Source organism: Salminus brasiliensis, chromosome 11 (assembly GCF_030463535.1).
Source record: "Salminus brasiliensis chromosome 11, fSalBra1.hap2, whole genome shotgun sequence".
Taxonomy (NCBI): Eukaryota; Metazoa; Chordata; class Actinopteri; order Characiformes; family Bryconidae; genus Salminus; species Salminus brasiliensis.
Genome location: NC_132888.1, coordinates 22,723,292 through 22,745,685, shown reverse-complemented (window position 1 = coordinate 22,745,685; position 22,394 = coordinate 22,723,292). Strand labels below are relative to the sequence as shown.

The 22,394-nt window shown below is 42.4% G+C and overlaps 2 protein-coding genes across 2 annotated transcripts in view; one reads left to right on the top strand and one right to left on the bottom strand.

Moving 5' to 3' along the window:
• Nucleotides 1–9,737, bottom strand: part of adamts15b (ADAM metallopeptidase with thrombospondin type 1 motif, 15b) — a 15,848-nt gene extending 6,111 nt beyond the window's left edge. Inside the window, exons 1-6 of the mRNA XM_072692224.1 lie at nt 9,672–9,737; nt 6,021–7,319; nt 4,325–4,457; nt 3,001–3,168; nt 1,995–2,278; nt 1,344–1,521 (exon numbers count right to left, since the gene is read on the bottom strand). Of these exons, the coding sequence (XP_072548325.1) occupies nt 1,344–1,521; nt 1,995–2,278; nt 3,001–3,168; nt 4,325–4,457; nt 6,021–6,962 (1,705 nt within the window). The 5' untranslated portion in view covers nt 6,963–7,319; nt 9,672–9,737. The remainder of the gene's footprint in view (nt 1–1,343; nt 1,522–1,994; nt 2,279–3,000; nt 3,169–4,324; nt 4,458–6,020; nt 7,320–9,671) is intronic.
• On the top strand, nt 9,708–22,394 carry LOC140565954 (A disintegrin and metalloproteinase with thrombospondin motifs 8). Its single transcript, XM_072692222.1, has 9 exons — nt 9,708–10,895; nt 12,039–12,278; nt 13,074–13,206; nt 14,141–14,308; nt 14,895–15,187; nt 15,831–16,017; nt 16,911–17,083; nt 17,220–17,395; nt 18,823–22,394. Exons 1-9 carry the CDS (start codon nt 9,903–9,905, stop codon nt 19,589–19,591), a joined length of 3,132 nt encoding a protein of 1,043 aa, XP_072548323.1. The 5' UTR covers nt 9,708–9,902; the 3' UTR covers nt 19,592–22,394.

Sequence of the window (22,394 nt, the reverse complement as noted above, 5' to 3'; positions counted from 1 at the left end):
TCTAACCATGAATGAGTTTCTTACACCTTTCTACTGGAACTTTAGACCACTCTTCCTTTGCCAATTGCTCCAGATGTCTCAGATTTGAACAGTGCTTTCTCCCATCTGCTGCTTGGTGATCTTTCCACAGGAGTTGACAGTGGACACGGCAGCGTTAAGATCTCTGGAAATGGACTTGTAGCCTTGGGATTGTCCATACGGTTCTTTACTCTATGCTCAGTCAACCTTCTTCCATTTAAACTGGTGAATCCTGTGATTTCTATATTACCAACTCCTGTTTATCTCCGCAAATACATACAAATGAGCCACCAAATGATTGAAATTTAAGTAATTTCTTACAATTTTAAAAAATTTACCATAACTGTGTCCAGCCAATTTGCGGAGTTGATGTCAGATTTCACTTTTTCATTCTTATTTGTATGTTTTTATATATATATATAATTTATAGCAGCAGCAGGTATACAATCCTGAAGTCATGGAGGCCTGCAGCCCCCCCCAGGAAGCTCAGATTCCATATCCCTGTTAAAATGCTATTAAGTAACAGAATGAGCTACAGAATATGTGATGGCAAATTATTTTATTTATTTTATTTTATTTTATTTTATTATTAAATTTATTACAGATGGGCAGTGCTGCACTTTAACCCTTTAAACAGACTAGGGCCCACCAGCAGGCCAAAAGTGTTACTGCACATTTCTATTACCAGAGAATAGCCCCACTAGTTTTTACAGAAGTCCCTGTAGTTACTGAATAATACACATTAGTGTGTAAGAAGCCTTTCTGCCTTAGGGGTTAAAATTCTAAATTCAACCTATGCTGCTGAACAGGACATTTGCCAGCATTTTAAAAAATAGCACTTGCTATGAACATACGTTTGTAGTTAAAAGACAGATAGGTCCGTTCCTGTCGTGCATGGTTTTAGTCCAGTGCAGTTTGTTCTACCTGCTCAAGCACACCAACTAAACCTGGTTACTAACTGAACCACATGCTTAAAATAAGGATGCTACGAAGGGTTATTTGAGTGATGCCATAGATGAACCATTTTTGGTTCCATAAAGATCTAATTTTGCCAAAGGATGAAAAAATATGAAAACGTATAAATTGCTTAAAAAAACCTTTATATTCACTTACTAAAAAGTTCTTCTATGGCATTGTTCAGAGAACCCTTAGTAGCACCTTTATTTTTAACAGTACATATGATTTTAAGCAGGACGATCAAACCATAGCCACACCAAACTACTGGTACTAGACTAAGGCACTCCGGTACCAGAACTGTACACACCTGATGTGCAAATTACTGTGCCTTCAAAAATGTTATATATATTAAAATGGAGAAAGCTTACCTGAACGTTTACATGGCTCCAGATTGCAGGACTGATACTTAACACGCAGGCCTTGGCAGTATTTGCCTCCATTTTCTGGAACAGGGTTGTTGCAGTCTCTCTTGGCCAGCTGAACTCCTCCCCCACATGTTCGAGAGCACAATCCATAAGCCCCCCATTTACCCCACTGGCCATCTACCTGTGAAAAAAACTATGTTCAGAGCCAAGATCCAATGTTTTTTACATATTCATTAGTTCATCTTCTTATTCGCTTCTTTTCCTGGTCAGGGTGATGGTGGGTGCCCGGCATATTTGGGTGCAATGCCATTGGTACAGGATGCCAGTCCATCACAGGTAAGCACAGATATCCATTCACTCAGACACTCAAACATAGGGGCAATCAATCTGCTCTATGCAAGCAGATAGCCTGTCATAGGATACCAGGATCCTATGAAACAGAAGAATTCATGCCTGTCTAAAATCCGCTCTGTAGTCCATGAAAGATTGCTCTTGGATCTGAAGTGTTTCTCATAAATTGTATGTATTTGATGTAGCATGAAAAATGACAAGCATTTATTTGAAAGTCGAAAGCCAAGAGGACACATTGAGTGCGCATTTGAATGCCATGGTATCATCAATCAAGCCATAATAGCACATTCTGTGTGATCTCACCTTGGCTTTAGTAGTGTTTCTCCTATCTGTGCATGCCCCTCTGTAGCATATCTTGTTGTTGCCACAGCTGGTGCCGTCCGCCCAGGGGAAATGACGAGTCTGGCACACCAGCTGCCCCCTGGCTTGTCCTGTGCACCACAGCTTGGAACAGGCCTGCATGTAAGGGCAGGGCTTAGATCCGGTGCCAAAGGCCAGCTCACACTGGCGGCTAAGGCTGTAAGTAAATCCTGGAGGGTCCTCAGGTAAGGCAAGCAGCTTCTGTGGCTGGTCCAGTAGACAGTCGCCTAATGGAGAAAGACCAGTACTGTGTTAATACTCAGCATTAAGGTAATTCCTTGTATATGTATGGGTCACCAATTATTTTTAGCAGACTTTTTCTTTTATTTTATGGAATATTTTAGAATAACAATTTGAATGAGCTCCCTGATCATTTGGCTTCCATTTTTGATATGTATGTGGTGGTACACACTCTTTATTGTTTCAAAAGAGTGTGAATTAGCTGCTCCTTCCTGGCATTAAAAAGAAAGAAAGGTGTGCAGAACTAATAATTTCCTCATGTGGTTTGTTTATAACCAGCAGGGATTCAATAGCACCTGCTCTGAGGTGGTCCTGCAAAGTGTGCCTATATGGTAAGTGGAGCTGTAGAAAAAAGGAGGTGGTGCTAATGTTATGGAAGATGATCGATGTATATGTTTTTATTGAATTGACAATACATCATAACTCTCTACACCCCTCTTCAGCACTACCCTTCTACCACTGTACACCTCTGTGTGGTGCGCTACATTAAGGTGGTCTTTCTATAAAGCCTTCTTTGTTAGCTTTGTTGTGAATACAGTTGTCACCATGTAAGCCTCAGGCCATTCATGATGCCCTCTGCTCTGAGCAACCATGCTGATGATGCCAGACTGCACTGTGTGGTCCCTCTTCTTTTAGTGAGAGAGTGGGAGGTGTGTTATGACAGCTGGCGTGTTATCAAAGGGCCGCGATACTGTACGGCAGGACCAACCGTGGCCGCTGTCCAGGAAGTCAGTGACGATGGCGGCACTGCAGGCAGACCAGGGACTGCTGCGGTCAATCTGGATGAGGGTAGGTGACATCATGTGGTTGTCCTTCAGTTTCCCAAACACCTCCTCACAGGCCTTCACGTTGTCATGAGGCATATTGAGGACGTGGCCTGGACAAAATACGGGAAACACGACATCATCATTTAACTGCAGATTGTATGGCACTTCCACAGCATGGAGTTTGCATTCATAGGGAGCATATAGATGTTAACATGTGGCAGTTCATTCCCATCTGCTTCCCTTTAGATTTCTGCTTCCACAGCAACTGAGAAATGGTTCAAAGCGCTTGATAGCTTGATAGCAGCTGTCACTGTTTTCAGCATTAATAACAAGTTCTTGACAGCGCGTGCTTCGAGTCTTCAAATGAGACTCGGTTTGAGCGACAGTGATCGTATGGGATCAAAGCAGTGGAAGAAAGAGTTCAAGAATGGAGACCACCAACCTGATAGACTGTAATTGAACTGCACCACACGCAAGAGCTCTGAAAACTCAGGGGTTCAGTTCAGAGGATTCAGGGAGATCAAGTCTGCAGCTAATATTGGAGCCACAGTTATTTTACGAGTGCATGACATACAGTATACTCCTGTAAAGCTTGTAAAATATTAGGGGAGATATTATTTGCTCATATTTTGGGTGACCAACCTATTGAATGAGGCCATTGCTGAGGCTAATTATGTTGTTTTTGCTTTGTGTATATATATATATATATATATATATATATATATATATATATATATATTCTTACATAGCAAAAACAAAATTTCCACCTTGGTAATAGCTTGGTAATATATACATATGTATATGTCACAAAGTAGCTTTACAGAAACAGTAATCAGTAAGGGGACAGCTGATCAACAAAACCCCCCCGTGAGCGAGCCAGAGGCGACAGTGGCATGGAAGAACTCCCTTTGAGCTGGAGGAAGAAACCTTGGGAGGAACCAAGGCTTACAAGGGGGGACCCATCCTCCTCTGGTCAGAACTATTTATAAATTATTAATAAGTCACTGTACCACCACATAAGACTGTTCTACTGCTCGGGTGTGCTAATATAATCCTAATATAAAATAATTCATACAGTCATAGTAGAGATAATAACAATGATGAAAAGAATAACAGGTAATGGTGGTAAACAGACAATTTGAGTCCATGTAAATGTTAACATAGTCATTAGCATAGGCAGATAGCAGTGGCACTAGAACGTTCCATCCTCGTCCATCCTAACGCCCAAAAAGGGTCTCCCACAAGGTAGTATAGGAATATGTTTACCTAGCTCATGTGCTGTAGTGAAGGCAGAAGGTAGGCCATCATCCTCAATGACTGAACAGCTTCTCTTAGGGTCGCACATGGTCCCCACATCAGCCATGCCCAGAGTGTCACAGGTGGTAGCTCCACACAAGTCCTAGCGGAATCAACAAATAAAAAGCATGGTTTGTAAGCAGTGGTCTAATGCAGGGGAGGCAATACCAAGCAATTGAGTAATCCACTGATTTCCCCCCAATTTCTTTCAATTACAGTACACGCCCACTATCTAGGACTCCCCCATCACATTATGCAGGAAGGGCGGAGGCTAGTATGTGATCTCTCCGCTATTACAACATCATTGGGCGGCTGAGCTCTCTTGGAGGAAAACACACTCACTGCCGGTTCTGTTACAGATGCTAACAGACACCCACACTGACTGGCAGCACACCGAGGGATTGGGGTTTCATGAAGTATGGCCACCTTTTCAACCCAGAGAAAGTGAGGCCAGTTCTGCTCTCTTGGACTCCATGGATGGCTGTGGCATTGCTGGGTACTGCACCCTTAGACAGCTGGGCCACTCAGGAAAGCTAGTGATTATTTTGACTCCTTGAGGGTAAATTAAAAATTATACAAAAGATATATATATAAAATTGTATAAAAATATGAAAATACAATGTAACAAGACATGCATTTAAATATTCATCAGGCTCTAGGCTCTTCCTACTGGAAGAGTTACGTAATGAAGACTGTACGTAAGCAGTAACATGACATGCATATAATATTGATCAACACACTTTCAGTCAGTGGGAATTTTATTGTCTGGACAAATAATGAGAAGTGCAGGACTGCAGTGACCAGCAAGGGTGGCCAAGAATGTCTATAAAGAGCTGTAGTTAAAACACAGATGGAAACATAGACCACCTGTTGCCCCAATGAATAAAGCACTGGTACTATGGATGTGTTTAAGGACTCTCCTTCAGAAGAAATGATGATGAAATGATGCCAGTTGGGTGGTGCAGAGATGATGGCGGAAATGTTCACTTAGAGCTTTCTTGTACTTGAAGGACATAAGAAAGGATGAAGGCTACAGTTCTGATCTTGAGCTTCAGCATAATAATTAACATGGCAGTCCATCAAGCAGTCTGTTGCGTTGTATTTGCATAATGCAGATTATTTTGATTATAAATGAACATCACATCATGGTTTAATGAAGCAGACAAGTCAGCAGGGTTTTCCATTTGTTTGAAAACAATGTCAGACGTTTCAGTGTCTTCAGAGAGACTCTTCAGACGTCTGGAGCTCATCACCAGAACTGGGAACAATTTGGACTCTGTCAGTTTCTCTAGAACTTCACGCTTCACACCAAATCACTCTCAGTGACTCTCATTACATCCTAACCATTAAGCTGTGCAGGAATGTTGGTGGAATTTTCCTCCAACTAAATGAAGGGACAGACCCTCACAAATGCCTGGGCTTACATGCCTTTCCTGAAGGTGTGACTCCCATAAAGTGGACTTGAACCCTTGACCTCTTGATTTATAGGCCCAGCCACCTTGCTAGCACCTTTTAAAGAGCCCTGTCCCATCAGTGTCAGTTATTTTTTATTTTTTTGCTCAATAATTGTTTCTTTTTATTTTTCACTGTTATTAATACTTCCTCCAGATGTTACTTTCTCCAGTTAACAGCTGTGAAGAGCCACTCGTCCGCTACCCCTCCTTACCTGCTTGGTAAATAATATAGCAGTGTCCCAGTACTCGGGGTGTTTGTCGTTAACCTTGTTGAGCTTCTTCTGCCAGGTGCAGAAGTTCCTCAGCGTCAGAGCTGCATTGCCAGAGATCTTGGGACCCTTCTCTGGCTCAGTGATCACCATGAACTTGACCACCACGATGTTGATAAAGTTTAGGGTGCTGGGGTGCTTGTACAGCTTGGCAGCCACCGACATCAGCGTCAGAAGGTACTGTTTCAGGCCGTCGCCGTGGAACTTGGCCATGGAGTCATCTGCGACCACCAGGACCTCAACATACCTGGGGAGAGATGCAAACCTTTTAGACCTGGTCATGCCTCTAAGCATGGTTTCGGTCAGGTTCTTCGCCGCCAGGTGCGTGTACTTCTCCAGGGACTCTGCCATACTGTGCTCAGGGGCTGATGCCACCCCACACCAGCTGGAGGTCGATTTGTGGGGACTGTCGGTGCCATGTATTTGCTGTATGACGTGAGTCATTTCTGGGCTTGAGGGGGACCCTTGAGCCGTATGGTTGCCTCGGGGCTGGAACAGGTACTGCATCCCCTTGTAGAAGAAAGCCCCCCGCGCCCCTCCGCACAGACTGAGAGCTGCATAGGAGGAAGAGTCCGAGTTCACGTCTCCAGAGTAGAAGCACCGTGTCAGCTCAGAGACGGAGGAAGCTGTGAGCGACGGATGACTTTCATAGGTGGCATCAGGTCTCACAAAACTGGAGTCCGGGAAGACGTTCAGGTAGAAATCCTGTTTGAAGGCGCTTATTTTCACCACAACGCCGCGTGGTTGCGCCTCCCCGCTCGCACTGGAGTCGCGTCCGTGGTCAAGTTGCACAGGTTGACAGAAATCGATTTCCATACAGAAGTATGAATGAGAACAGAGCAGGACGTTAAAAAGAAAGCATACAGACTGGGGGAACATGGACATTGTTGATGCTGCAAAGAGATATCCGATAGAAAAATTAAAATCAAAATAATAATTAAAAAAATAAATAATAAAAAGTGGATCCTTCAGAAAAGATGTGCTGCCCTTAATTAAAGTAGTCGTTTATTTTCCGGTGAAAGTCCACTCATACTCCATGCTGTCCGCGCTGGGAGACTCGCCTCGCCTCTCCTCGCCTCTGCTCGGTCACTCTTACTCTTTTGCGTCACATGTAAACATTGCGGCTCCGAAGCGGAGCGGCTGGGAGGCGCAGGAGAGCGCTGATTGGACGTTCTCACGTTTTCGCCGCAGCCAATTAACGCCCGCAGGTCTGCCCTAACATATGACCGAGATGTAGCTCATCTGTCAGAGAGAGAGAGAGAGAGAGAGAGAGAGAGAGAGAGAGAGAGAGAGACTAGATTGCGACTAGCTCATAATGGACACGAAAAAAAACGAAATAAATTATATCTACGTTTTTTTTGTTCAACAAAAATCATAAAAGCCAAACAAGTGAAAAAGCAAAAGTGTGTAAATATTACAAATTTAATAAATATTTAATACATTAAAGAAAATACAAAAATATAGAGAGAGAATATTACAAATAAAATATGTAAAGAATTATAAACGCAAAACGCGCGCGCGTAGGGTCCAGATGTCCTCAGGATGAAACGGTCTTGACGATCCCTCGTCGTGGGATGCTGTGTGTGTGTGTGTGTGTGTGTGTACTGAGACAGCAATACACGTACTGAATTTAGTATAAAGTGAACCGAACTCAAGAAAACACAGTAATTCAGAGTTGCCCACCCTGCCATCTTCAAAGCTCTAATGCAAGTTTCTTACGGTTTTCACACAAAAACAAAAATATATATAACTAAAAAAAAATAAATAAATAAATAAATTAATACATATATATATATTTCATGATATATGGATCAATAAAAATGCTCCAGAAAATGTTTACATTTGCCTTAAATAAACTTGGAGGTTCCTCAATTTGAAACTGCAAAGTTTTATGAAACTCTTAAGGTGCTTTAAATATCCTTCAAGATTTTTTTTTTTTTTTTTAGAAGAAAACGGTCCTTTGAATGTTCATCAAAGCACCTTAAGAGGTTCCTCACCAGTTTCAAACTGAAGAACCTCCAAATGTTCCTCAATGAGCTTATGCTTTTAACAGTGCACTATAACGCAACAATGCAGCTCATTAGAGGCAACTCGTGTTTTGTTTTCATTTTGGAGATACAAGGTTTTTGCATGGCAGCAACGGTACATGCTTCATTCGTTACGAATCGACTGGCTGAGGGCATCATTAAAGGTCCTGAATTGGGGCGGCTTCGTCTGTTTCTGTATTTTTTCGCCCCCTCGTGTTCGACTTAACATATCTAAACTGAGTTTAAGAATTGCTTAAATATGCTTAATATCAAAATTAGACAGTAAAAATGAAACATTAAACCGTGACATGAACCATTTTACTAGTTAAATAATGAATGAATTATAAATTCAAAATAATGAAATAAGGGAGCCATAAATTGACTATGTCTGCGGCCAAATATTACATTACGTCTACAAATATTAGACAGACTGCAATACCTATTAGAAGGGCATTAATTAGAAAATATGGCGTTGTTTTGGACTCTTTACGGTCTAAAACAAAATACAACAGTCGCCCGAAGTGTTTCACTGAACCCGGTATCAAACACCATAACGCCACCTTGTGGAGATGACGGCGCATTGCATATTTCGCTTGTTCTGCCAGTTAAAATCTCCAAAGCGTAAATACAAATTTCCTACAAGTCGCCCTACACTACAAGTGATTCCTACAAGTCACTTAAGGGTAATGGTTTAGCTAATGGCTTTATATATCGCAATGACTGTTTTTATTTGTTTTTATATGTTTTTACTTATTCTATTGCACCATTCATCATGCAATTTGCACACAGTGTACTAAGCTACACTGTCTAAGACACAAGTCTAAGACCTTTGAGGAACTTTTGGAGGTTCTTCAGGTTGAAACTGTTGAGGAACCTTGAAGGAACCGTTTTTCTTTCGTTTCAAAATGAAAAATCTTTCTTGAAGGTTCCTCAAAGCATCTTAAGAGGTTCCTCCACAGGTTTAGTGGTGCTCCTGTTGGGTCTGCTGAGGGTGGGCTTCTCTCAGCAAAGGTTTGAAGCTGAATGGAGGAGGACGGGTGTCCAAGCGGTGTGAGGAACACCCACTATTCATTTACCCACAGTTTAAACCCGGGCAGTAGCTTCATATCTCTAAACATGAAGCTTTATCGTATCAAATCGGGGGACTTTTCAGCCTCAGGCGCATCTGAGCCTTTTCTTGGATGATGAAGTGTTCCTCCACATTTTTAAATTAAAAAATATTTTATTTCAGCCCCAAAAAGAGCCCCAATACACCCCAGTTTCATCCTCCAAGCTGTGGACGGTGCCTCTGCTCTCATTTTCTTCTAAAGAACTTCTGCTAACCAACAATGGACTCGAGCAGGACTCTACCACCTCTGGAGAGGAGCAACTTCTTGACAGACTAATAAAAGAGCCCTCTCCATGTGAAACCGCGGCCTGCAATAGGGAAATACCCCCGGCTTCTATTGGACAAGCCTGATCTGGGCGTTTTTTCGTGAAATGCGAGTGGGAGGAGAGAACCTCGCAGCGCTGCATCTCAAAAATAGCTCCTCAGCAGCGTCTGAGAGGAGGCTGAAAGTATAAATACCCGCGCCTTCGGTCCACAGGCAGAAGAAGTGCGGACAGCCTGAGCGGGCGTCCTCTGTAGCTTTAGCTAAGCCTGTGTGTGGACGAAGCTGTAGCCTGAAGCTTTATGATGAAGGCAGGTGCTGGATAATCAGTGTCTTTATATATATATATATAACTGCTGTCACACAGCTGTGTAGTTCAGGAGCAGCCAGCAACACTTCTCTCATTTAACATCTCACTGTCGGCTGAAATGCGACCGTGCCTGGGTTGCGTGGTGCTCCTGCTGGGTCTGCTGATGGTGGGCTTCTCCCAGCAGCGGCTCGATGCTGAGGACTTCGCGGAAGGGGTTGAGGAGGTTGTACCTGTTCGGCTGAATGGAGGTGGACGGGTGTCCAAGCGCAGTGAGGAGCACCCACGGTTCAGCCTCACGGCTTTCGGCAGGACGTTTACCCTCAGTCTGAACCCGGACAGTAGCTTCATATCTCCAGACATGAAGCTTTATCGAATCAAGGCCGTGGACCTTTCAGCCTCGGGCGCCTCTGAGGGGCGAGAGAGGGTGAGGAGGCAGGTGGCCGGCGGGATCTTCACACGCCCTCACAGAGCCGTGAACACAAGCAGGGAGAGCGGAGAGGAGCTCAGAGGCTGCTTCTTCACTGGCACGGTGGACTCCAGCCCGGACTCCGTGGTGGCCGTCAGCCTCTGTCACGGCATGCTGGGGTCCTTCGTTTCAGGGGGAGAGGAGTTTCAGATTGAACCCGAGCGCTTCGGCTCAGGGAGCTCCACTGAGCAGCTGCACATCATCAGGAGGAGAAACTTCACCAAAACGCTTCTGGGCGCGAAGAGTTCCTCCGGACAAGCAGAGGATGGGCACTACACAGCACCCTGTCCAGTTAAAGAGGAAAGAGAGGCCACAGGGGGTGCGGAGGAGAGCCAGGGTAGATTAAGCGGTGTAGGTGGTGTAGAGGGTACACTCACAGACAGAATGGGGGGTAGAGAGGGTACATTTAGAGAGAGTACAGAGACTAGCCATGGGGCATTGAGAGAGAATATGGGGGGTAGACAGGTCACGAGGGGTGTAGAGGGCACACTTACAGAGGATAGCCTAGACATTGGTACAGGTATAGAGAGAAAGGTCAGTGATGGGACCACCAGGCGCAGGCGCTTTGTATCCGCGCCAAGATTTATTGAAACTCTGGTGGTCGCAGATGCCTCCATGTCCAGATTCTATGGAGACGGGATAAAGGCAAGTGGTGTTTTTTTTGGGAACGAAAAGACACACATACACAGCTGTATTATTGAATAATAAATAATACAATAATAGTAATGTGTTCAATGTGCTCATATGACGGCTAGATTACCCTATAATTTACTGTTTATCTGACGTCACAAAACTTATTTACATATCTTGTTTTTTTTTTTTTTTTTGTTGCTTAGCCCATCTCATTCATATTTCTCAGGAGTGTTGTAGCCTGTTTTTAAAATCAGGCACAGAAAAGAGCTGGTATATTTTATATTCAATTTAAATGTGTAAAAATTAGCTTTACCTTTAGCCAAAAAAACAAACAAACAAACAAACAAAAAAACAACAGACAAAATGGAGGAAATTGAGCCTTTTAGAAAAGCTTTACTTCTGGTTTGTTCATTCTAGTCATGAGGTTCCCCTGTGCTTGCCCAGTGTTCAGTAAAATTCACACCCAGAAGTCTTTGTTTTATGTGAATTTTTAATAGGAAAGGAAAGCCTTCAGTTATTTTCTGATTGGCTCCATGTGTCAGTCTTTGTTGTCGAAGTTCATAGTAAGACATTGACAAGTCATTCCATTGTCTAAGCAAACGTGCTACAACAACATCACGTGTTTTTGCCTGATACATTAGGGGTGTTTATGGTCTAGGGGTGTGGGTTTCAAGGCATTTCTTGCAAGAATAAATTTTGCGCTGGGTTTTGCAGGGTATTGGCAGAAACCTAAATACATGCTTCATCTGGACAGAGCAAAATAGCAACGCCATTTTTGTGTGGTTACGCTCTCCACATTGTGCATTTCCAGCATTTTCAGATTTGAAACTGTTAAAGAAGCATTAAAAAGACCCGATACGCACAGGGTTGTCCACAGGACAGTTGTCCCCAGCTTCAGTCCAATGGTCGATGCCTGTTGCATGTTTAGAAGAGACTGCATTCATAGTGTAATAAATGCAGCTGATCACTGTGTCTACAGGCGGCTTAGTCTGAGAACTCTGTACTTTGTCCTGAAATAGCCATCATGGTCTCATCATGATGTCAGTGAAGCAGCTAATACCCTGCAGTACAATGGCTCCGTAGCACATGTTTTTTATTAGGTTTTTAAGCTCAGCTGTCAAAGAGTCATGTGTATGGTTTGTCTCCCTCCAACAGCACTACATCTTGACCTTGGTGTCAGTGGCCGCTCAGCTTTACAAACATCCCAGCATCAAGAACTCTGTGAACATCGTGATCGTGAAGGTGCTGATTGTGGAAGATGAAGAAGTTGGGCCGGCGCTTTCCAGCAATGGGGGCTTGGCACTGCGCAATTTCTGCTCCTGGCAACAGCTGTTCAATCCATCCAGCCAGAGGCATCCTGAGCATTTTGACACTGCTGTGCTATTCACTAGAGAGGTAAGAGGCCAGACTCTTTCGGGTCCAGGGCTCTTTAAAGGGATGGTTCAGCCCAAAATGTAAATGCGTACCCTTGATAGACAAACATATTTACAAAATTCAGGCTTCAGGATGTCTGGAACTGCTGTTTATGGCTGCTGCCTCTTGTTGGAGTTGGGTTCTACAGTGTCCATTTGTGATTACCGAACAATTTGACATGTGTTGAGGCAGGATGCTAACCGGTGACTGTAGGCTTCTGTTACTTGTGAGCTACATTAGCCTCATAACAAGTGCAAAACATAAAGAAGCAAAGATCAGACACTACACATGTCTCAGCTGATCGACTGTGGCACAATTAACCTCAGTTTCATAGGCCCTGAAATTGAACCCTGTGGGACACCAGAAGGTTTCCTTAACCAAACAGTTCTAAATATACATAACCGACAATAATTCCTGCACTAGGAAAGCCATAGGCTTTAAGGAGCTCTCTATGGAGACCCGCCACTGTGTAGGTCCTGTATAGCTTAATTCAGAAACTGTACCCACCTCAGATATGATTTGAATCATGTGTGGCTTTATCTGCGCGGCGTCTGAGGGGCTGGGCGAGGGGTGGAAAAGATTTGGGGTATGTTGTTAGGACTCATTTCAGATACCGCACTGTTAAACGTTGTCACTTGAGATGTCTGCTGCCTGCCAGAAGTATTTATTTGCCTCGCTTTATTGTGGAAACACTGACAAAAATGTTGCTCTCTCTTCATTATGAGGAGAACGGAAAGTGCTTAAGAGATTCTCTTTTGCGTTCCTTTCTTACACCAGGATATCTGCGGCCATCAGAGCTGTGACACGCTGGGCGTTGCAGATGTGGGGACTATGTGTGACCCTAAAAGGAGCTGCTCTGTCATTGAAGACTCTGGACTGCAGGCAGCCTTCACAATAGCCCACGAACTAGGTGTGCATATCTACAGTGCATATTGATGTTTTTACCTTCATGGCTAATGCAGGCATCTAGCATGTTGGGGAAAAATGTACGTACTTAGCATATCGATAATACATGTTACAGCACTTGAGCACAATTAATTAGGCCGGAAATTAAATTCGAATAAGTTTATTAGTAGTAATTTGCAATTGACTTACTCACAAGTAACTCCATTGAATCTGCAGACATGCATTCCTACTGCTTGCAGGCCTACTGTTTAAGAGCAACTTTTGCTTCTACTGCTGATGCAGAAATATAAAGATGGGATGGTTGGTTGAGATGAAAAATGCTCAGATGCGGTTTTACAAGCCTATTTACAACCTGGTTATTCTGCTGTTGGGCTTGTGAAAAAGAGCTCTGCTTTTACGGGCTGGCTTATGTCACTGTGGTAGCTCACAGGAGCCTGTAGCATTGCTTTGTTGTTAGCACTGTAACAGGAACAGTTATTTTTTGCTATTAATCCTGAGTCTATAGGATCAATGTCCTCTCAGTGTCCTCTCAACGCAGCGTGCAGTTAGCTAGCTTAAAAGCCTAACACAGTACCTATCCACTTCCCTGTGTTTGGCTTTCTCGCATGGTTCCCCTTCTTATGTCCGGTTTGTGTCAGAGGGAGGAGATGTTGGAGGGTCGGCTACATTTGGCGTTCAGAGTAGCCCAGTACTCATTTGATTCCATGACTTTAGCTTCCTAGCTCGCCAAGTTTGAGCTGCCATTTCTGCGAACACTGGCATTGGAAGAACTGTGGTCACGAGGCCTGCTTCACGTAGCAACCTAATCGAACACTGGGTGTATATCAATTATAGGTTGAAAATGATTGACACCTGACAGATCAATAAATTTGAATCATATTTAAACTGATATTTGATGATGTGTTTACAGTCGTGGTGATATCTTTGTTATTATGCAGGCCATGTGCTGAGCATGCCTCATGATGACTCCAAGAACTGCGAGAGGCACTTCGAACGGATGTCTCAGAACCACGTTATGGCTCCTATATTCAACGGCTTCAATAAAACATCTCCCTGGTCTCCGTGCAGTGCTTTCTACATCACTGAATTCTTTGACAATGGTCATGGTAAGTACCTGGCACAACTGTGCACTATAGTAGTACTAGTGAACTTTCTCTGCAGGCTTGTTAAGTAGTTTGAATTCCTAGTCCATATTCCATGGCAGTTGCTGTTGCTTTCTATTTACTGTATAAGAGGGGGTTTTCTGGGAATGACATTACATTCCCAGCAATGTAATGTACAGGGGATACCCTCCCTTCCTTTCCGAGGAATATATTACTGTATCTGTGACACAGTAGGGAAAACAAAACCAGCTATTGTAGATCTGTCAATTGGTGATTCATAGAGTTCCCTTCCTTTGAGTCACTCAGAACCTATTCCCCTTCTCCCACGCAAAAGCATACGCCTCTGTAGTAACCATTGCTGTAAAGTATTTCCCACTTTTAACTACTGTAGCATTTGTGGTGGGCTGTGGCCCATCTCCCCCACGTGGCACTGGCGCTCATTTGGAGTTCTCCTCTCCGCTCACTCGCCCAGATGTGCATTCCTGCAGGTTTCCCTAAATGTCAGCCAGGGGAGCCAAACGTTCCTACTGTTACACAACACTCGGCCATCTAGATTTACCGCTCTTTCTGTCTCTGGGCTTAATAACAGGAGACTGCCTACTGGATGCTCCTGAGAAGACGCTGCCCTTGCCCACTGAGTTGCCTGGCCTGAGTTACAGCCTGGACCGCCAGTGCCAGCAGGTCTTTGGCGAGGGGTTCTCATACTGCCACAACAGCTCAGTTGCCGAAGCGTGCAGCCAGCTGTGGTGCCAACAGGATGGCCAGTCTGTTTGTACCACCAGAAATGGAAGCCTACCCTGGGTCGATGGCACAAACTGTGGCCCTGACAGGACCTGCCTGGACGGTGTGTGCACTGCTACGGAGGAGGTCATGAAACCAAAGGTAAAATGTATTTCATGTACTTTCAGTGTCTGTATCAATACAATAAATTAATATAGAAAACATATTTAAAGACATTTGGCTGATGTAGATGATCACAAGGATGCGGGGAAAATATAAGTTAACCAGTCATATTACAGCATGCTTTCCCTTCCCCTCCCAACAAGCCCACCTATAATCAAGTGGAAACATTAGTGATTACCTCCTCACAGGCTCAAATGTGAGTGCGGTGTAGCATATTCGGTAACAAACCTGCCTTCCCCGACCTCGCCATCCAATGAAATCTCAATAGATATGATCATACCCTGCCCACATGTAACTTTTTTAATGGCTATACTATAGTAAATAGTACTATAGTACTATAGATACAACTACAGAGGCCCATATTCTACAGTTTTTCTCCTGAGGTCCATTCATACACTCCAAATAAATGGATATCTGTCAATGTTTTTGTAATTCTTCCATGATGAGCCCTTTAGGTTTTCCACTATGGGCCCTTCCTTTGTTTTATGTTATGTTTTTGAAAAGACCCCAAACTAAAGTGACCACACCTTAGTTGGACCCTGCAGAAGGCTTCAGTGTATCATTTTTGTATATCACACAGGCTTGTATGTGGGAGCATAACTCTTGTTCTGTGTGGTTGCAGGTGTCAGTGGATGGAGGCTGGGGCAAATGGGGGCCATGGCAGCAGTGCTCCAGATCATGTGGAGGAGGAGTAATGTTCTCCTTGAGAGAGTGTGATCAACCGGCTCCTCAGAATGGGGGGAGCTACTGCGAGGGGCAGAGAGTTCAGTATCAGTCCTGCAATACACAGGCCTGTGAAAGCAACCATGGTATGTTACAGTCTACATTTTACAGAACAATGTGTTTTTAAATCGTGGGCCTTAAGTTGCACTGTAGCACTTCTGAACAGATCTGTAAGAACATGTTGCACTTGATGCAATCAAAAATGCAATAAAACCCAAGTGTAAAAAGGTGTTACAAATAGAGTATATGGGGAGCTACTGCGAATAGTTTTGTTTATGTATATATATATATATATATATATATATATATATATGCATTTCCATTTAAGGCCTTTAGTAGACACTCTTATTCAGAGCGACTTACTAAAGCTTCACTGTTTACTCAGAAAATACCTTTAGTTTGTATAGACTAGGATTTAAAAGATACCTCTAAGCTTAGACACTACTAAACACTGAGTATGGAAACCATAATACTCAGCACTGCACTTTGCCCAAGTACTCTTGGAAGAGGTGGGTCTTCAGTCTGGATTTGAAGACAGCGAGCGTTGGACTCTGCTGTTCGGACACCCAGGGGAAGCTTGTTCCACCACTTCAGTGCCAGGACAGAAAAAAGCCTGGATGCTTGTCTTCAGTGGATCTTAAAGGATGGCGGGTCAAGCGGAGTTGTACTTAAAGCTCGAAAGGGCTGGACCACTCTTGGCTATGTAGGCCGGCATCCAGGAGGAGACCAGGAGTGTGAAGTAACACCTTATTACACTATTAAGTTTAATTCCATTTTTGACCAAATGCGCAGTGGAGTTATTACATTATTGGTTAATTACACAGTATTAAGAGCTACATAATTTTGTGAAAGATTACAAAATCTATATGTTGCACTTGTAATAGTACAGCAGTTGATTTCATGCAGCCCAAACTGCTTCTAACTTTCCTGGCCCAGATCACCAGCAAATAATAAAAAGAAAACTCTTCATTGATTACAGGGAAAAGCTTCCGAGAAGAACAGTGTGAAAAGTACAACAACCCCAATCACTTTGATATTCATGGAAACATCAAACAGTGGATACCGAAATATGCTGGAGTATCTCCCCGGGACAGGTGTAAGCTCTTTTGCAGAGCGAAAGGCAGCAGTGAGTTCAGAGTGTTTGAAGCCAAGGTAAATCCAGAACACATAAGCATCAATTAAATGTTCCTGGTAATTGGAGTTCATAGCTGTTTATAGATTAGCTAAATAACCTTCTGACGATTGGAAAGCAGGCATAATGTTGAAACGAAGTATCATGTAACCTTAGGTAATTGATGGAACAACATGCGGCCCAGATACCACATCGATCTGCGTCCAAGGCCAGTGCGTCAAAGCTGGCTGTGATCTAGAGATTGGCTCTAACAAGAAGTTCGACAAGTGTGGCGTGTGTGGTGGGGATGGACTTAGCTGCAGGAAGATATCGGGATCATTCAACAAAGTCATGTAAGCCTGTTTACAATTAACCTCAATAACATTATAGTTATTATTCATCTTATTCATCAAAGCTCAGACTTGTATCATGTCTGAGTGCAAATTTAAGCCTAATATTTGAACAACCTGAAAAATGATTAATGGTGAATGATTGAGGAATTAAAATCAGGGTCATATCATCATCACTGATATTACTAACAAGTTGGGATGGTGAGCCAATGCCGATATACAGTAGTTTTAATATACATACGGTGGCATGCAATAGTTTGGGCACCCCTAGTCAAAATTACTGTTACTGTAAATACTTAAGTGAGCAGAAGATTAACTGATCTCCAAAAAACAAAAAGTTAGAGATGAAACATTAACATTAACAATAAGTTTATTATTTTTGTTTGGTACATTTAAAGCTAAAAAAGGAAAGGAGCACCATGCACAAGTTTGGGTGCCAAGAGACTTAAGCTTTCAGATAACTTTTACCAAGCTCTTAACTAGCAGACCAAGTGTTTTCAGGTAGCTGATCCTTCGGTTCTTAATGTAACTAAGAAATGGCGGTTAGCAATATAGGTGTAGGTTACATTCAGGTCTGGAAAACCAGGAAGATTCCTTAGACTCTGCAGTGGTGGTGCACTGCTCTACTGTGCAGCAACACCTGCACAAATATGACCTTTATGGAAAAAAAGCACCAGAGGAAAACCTTTCCTGTATCCTCACCACAAAATTAGAAGTATCAGCATCAGACATATATAATGATCTAACTGTATATATCTAAACAAGCCTGATGCAATTTTGAAAAACCTTCCAGCTGAACAACTCGGAGAAAAGGGTGCATAATATCATGGAGAGAATTCCTCTCCAACTGTTGCATGAGGCACATTTCACTGGTAGAGGGATGAATAGATTACATTAAGTGGCAGCAAATTCTGGAAGCAAACATCTCAATAAAGCAAATGAAGAGAGAACAGCTTCTATAGCAGGATAATGATCGTAAACACACCTCAAAACCACAATGGACAACCTCAAAAGGCGTGAGCTGAAGGTTTTGCCATGGCTCTCACAGTCCCACAAATGAAACATTATTAAGAAAAATGAATATACCTCATAAGAACAGTGCATGCAGGATAACCCAAGAATCTCACATCACTAGAAGCCTTCTGTGAGAAAGAATGGGCGGAAATCCCCAGATAAGACCTGAAATACTTAGTTATTCACAGTAACAGATATTTTGACCAGGTAGCACAAACATTTGCAGTATGTACACATTGGGGCCCGTCTGTGATAAATGAGATCCATAAGGAACTTTTTTCCACACTACTGACTCTGATATAGATATGATCAGAAATTGCCATGTTGTGTTCCATCCTCTGGACACTGAAATATGTGCTCAAATCCAGGACCTACATGTTCAGCTGCTTCATAATTGAACCTCTTTCTGTTTTCAGCCAAGGATATAGTGATATCGTAACCATCCCAATAGGAGCCACCAATATTGACATCAAGCAACGTAGCAACGGAGGTGTGAAACATGACGGCAGCTACCTTGCTGTGAAGCGAGCAGACGGCGAGTATATACTCAACGGCAACTACTCAGTGTCCACCGTAGAGCAGGACATTCCAGCTCGCGGAGCCGTGCTCAAGTACAGCGGCTCGGCCACCACCATGGAGAGGATCCAGAGCTTCCGTCAACTTCAGGAAGCTGTCGTCATACAGCTGCTCGCCACCGCTGGAGAGGCCAACCCACCGAAGGTGAAATACACATTCTTCATCCCTAAAGGGGTCTCTTTCAACAAACCCAAAGAGAGGAGCACTTCTGTCCACTTGATTCATCCTTTCGGCGTTCCACAGTGGGTGTTAGGCGAGTGGGCCGAGTGCTCCAAAAGCTGCGGCTCCGGGTGGTCTCGGAGAACCGTGGAGTGCAAGGATAATGCCGGCTTCTACTCAAACCACTGCGACAAAGACCTCAAGCCCACAGATATCAGGCCTTGCGCAGACCTGCCGTGCCCAATATGGCAAATAGGACCTTGGTCTTCATGTTCCCGAACGTGTGGTCATGGAGAGCGCCGGCGCAGCGTGCTCTGCATTGATTACACTGGGAATACCATCGCAAAAGAAAAGTGTGATCCTTCTAAACAACCCATGTCAGTATCTGAAGAGTGTATATATCAGGATTGTGTGGAACTTCCAAACAATGGGCATGCTATGGCCAAATAGGTGGCAAAATGGTTAGGCAGTTGTACAACAACCTACGGGCCACCCTGAAGTAAAGCAGGAGAAGATTAGTCTTAGGATGAAGACATAAACTGGTTCCTGTATGAAAGAAATCTCATATTTCTGAGTGCTGTTTCCAACACCTATTTATAACCACTACTTTTTTTCAGTAGTGATCTACCTCAACAGGGATAGCATATTCTATCAGCATCCGTCCAACTGTTTTGGATTCCCATGGAGTGAAGCTCTTGGACTTAAGCTGCCAAACAATCCACTCCTCCTAATCCCTTTTCCACACATTTGATTTCTTGCAGTTCCAGGTGCTACTGTACTTGGGACGAAGATTAGGTAACTCCATGCCATCGTCTCTAAGCTTGTTTTAATGAAGATCGTTACGTAATTCTCAGTATTTATAGATAAACTTATTGCTATATAAATCTTTTATTAAGATTTATTTATAATGTTTGAAACAGTACTGCGCAAAAGTCAAAAGCCACCTTGCAATTATTTCAGCTCTGGTCAAAACAGCCATTAAGCCATTAAATATGTTTTAAAAATTAGCATAATTAAACACAGACGTCTCAACCACTGAACGTAATATCAGATATTTTAGTGTTAAGTGTACACCCTTGGTGTGTCACATTTTTTTCCACACCTCCAAAGGTTCCGGCTTAGAAGTTGGACCATTTTCTGCTTATTGCCATTTAAGTCTTCCCAACACATTCAATGACACATTCAAGTTTTGACTCTAGGATGGTCAGTCCATTATTTTCTAGAAACACTTTTCATTGTTCTCACCACATTTTTTCAGACCCACAGTACAGAGTCGTCTTCTCACAGTGGAAGGATGGACTCAAACATCTGGTGTATGCTTTTTTCAGATTGCAAGCGAGAGCAGAGCTAGATGAAAGCTTTAAGTGTTGTTCATGTGATGGAGGGCGGTTCTGGTGGTCTACAAGGCCTTGCACAGTTGCTAAAGGTCCCAACTTCTCTGTTTCCAGTTTTGGAAACTCCTCTTTTTTCTGCTTCTTTTCTTTGACTATTTTTTTTTCTTTTGGGGAAAAAAGAAATATATATATATATATATATATATATATATATATATATATATATATATATATATATATTAGCAATATGTTTATTAGTTTTTCCAACACATTACATCAAAATTACATAAAACATGCATGGATTTGTACAAATCAAACCCCCCCCCCCAAAAAAAATATATATATATACAAACGCTCACAGAGCAAGTCCAGAATAGAGAAAGGAAAACAACACAGCAATAAATTGAATTACAAATAAATAAATAAAAATAATAAATTAATAAATAAATACATAAATCAAATAAAAAATATTACTTATGTAGTTCTGGATTCTGGATTGAGACAAGAAAATCTCCCCAGTATTTCACAAACAGCTTGTTTTTTTTCTGTACAGTAAATAATATTTTCTCGGGGGCTTAGCTTGGAAGGTAGGGCTGGGCGATATGGTAAAAATACTATATCACGGTTTTTAAAGACATAACTACTACTCAGATCCTCTCCTGTACTAAATACAAATATTAATACTCAACAACTGCTGCACTTCATCTCATTAAACCAGTCTAATTACACTGTCTGTAATGAAACCTGCAGCTGATCAGTGTTTATTAAGCACTAACAGTCTCCTCCATATGCTTAGAGAAGCACATTGTGAATCAAAATTACAAACTTTAGCACAATATGATAAAATATCATCATATTGCCCAGCTCTACAGGAAGGAGTGCTATAATAATAAATAAATCTAAGGTTATGGTAACACAGACTCTCCACGTTGGTGACCTCTGCAATAGCATCCAAAACTGCCTACCAACATCCCTCCAGATCAGGGCAGGACCACAGCATATGTAATAGATGAGTTCCAACCCCAACTTTACATCTGGGATAGTATCTTGAACAGTCATTAATCATGTAATATAACCTTCCAGGAGTTACGAGATGATTCTCGTATATTTTATGTCTCAAATGACATTTTATCTGAAAAGGTGGTCTCTGATTTTTGCACAGTACTTCTTGATTATAGGGAAAATGTTCTGTTATTGAGTCAAGGTGCTAATCATTTCTTTTACTAGTTAATGGACGAGAATTGTGTTGTGTTATTACATGTAATATGAAGCAAACTGATCAACAGATCCTTTGAGTTTTGAACAGTGTGCTTTTATTTACTGTAGTTTCTGTTTTTGTTTGCGCCAATGCAGAAAACTTCAGTGTTAAATGTCATATTACAGCTAGCAATATGATTACTGTGTACAGCTACTCCAGTTTCTGCAGCTATTGGGTATATGCATTTCTGACTACCTAGAAGGTCTAGCATTAAGAGATATATCCCAAAGGAAAGATTTGTAGCCCATTAGATGATTGAGACTTGCTCTACAAATAGAGAAAGGCAGATGGACAGCAGAGTCGGTAGGGCTTTCCTACTTTTCCTCTGTTTCGTAGTTGTTAATGTTAAGCTGTAGTACTTTAGTGTATATGAGATATGGTGCACCTGCATCATTACCAATAGAGCAGATACGACTGACTCTTTAAAAAGCGTGCCTTTAATCAATGACGTAATATGACTTAAAGCTTGTCTGATTGTTCCAGGTGTGTATATGACATGTATTGAATGTACATTACAGCAAATAAGGCGAAGTGCATTATCCCTTCAGTGAAGGACTATGCTGGTTATGTTATTGTACAAGAGCTTCTTCATAGAGCTATTTATTTTTTTAAGGTTTCTATTTTTTAGAACACAAAATAAAAAAAACACTAAAAAGTTTCA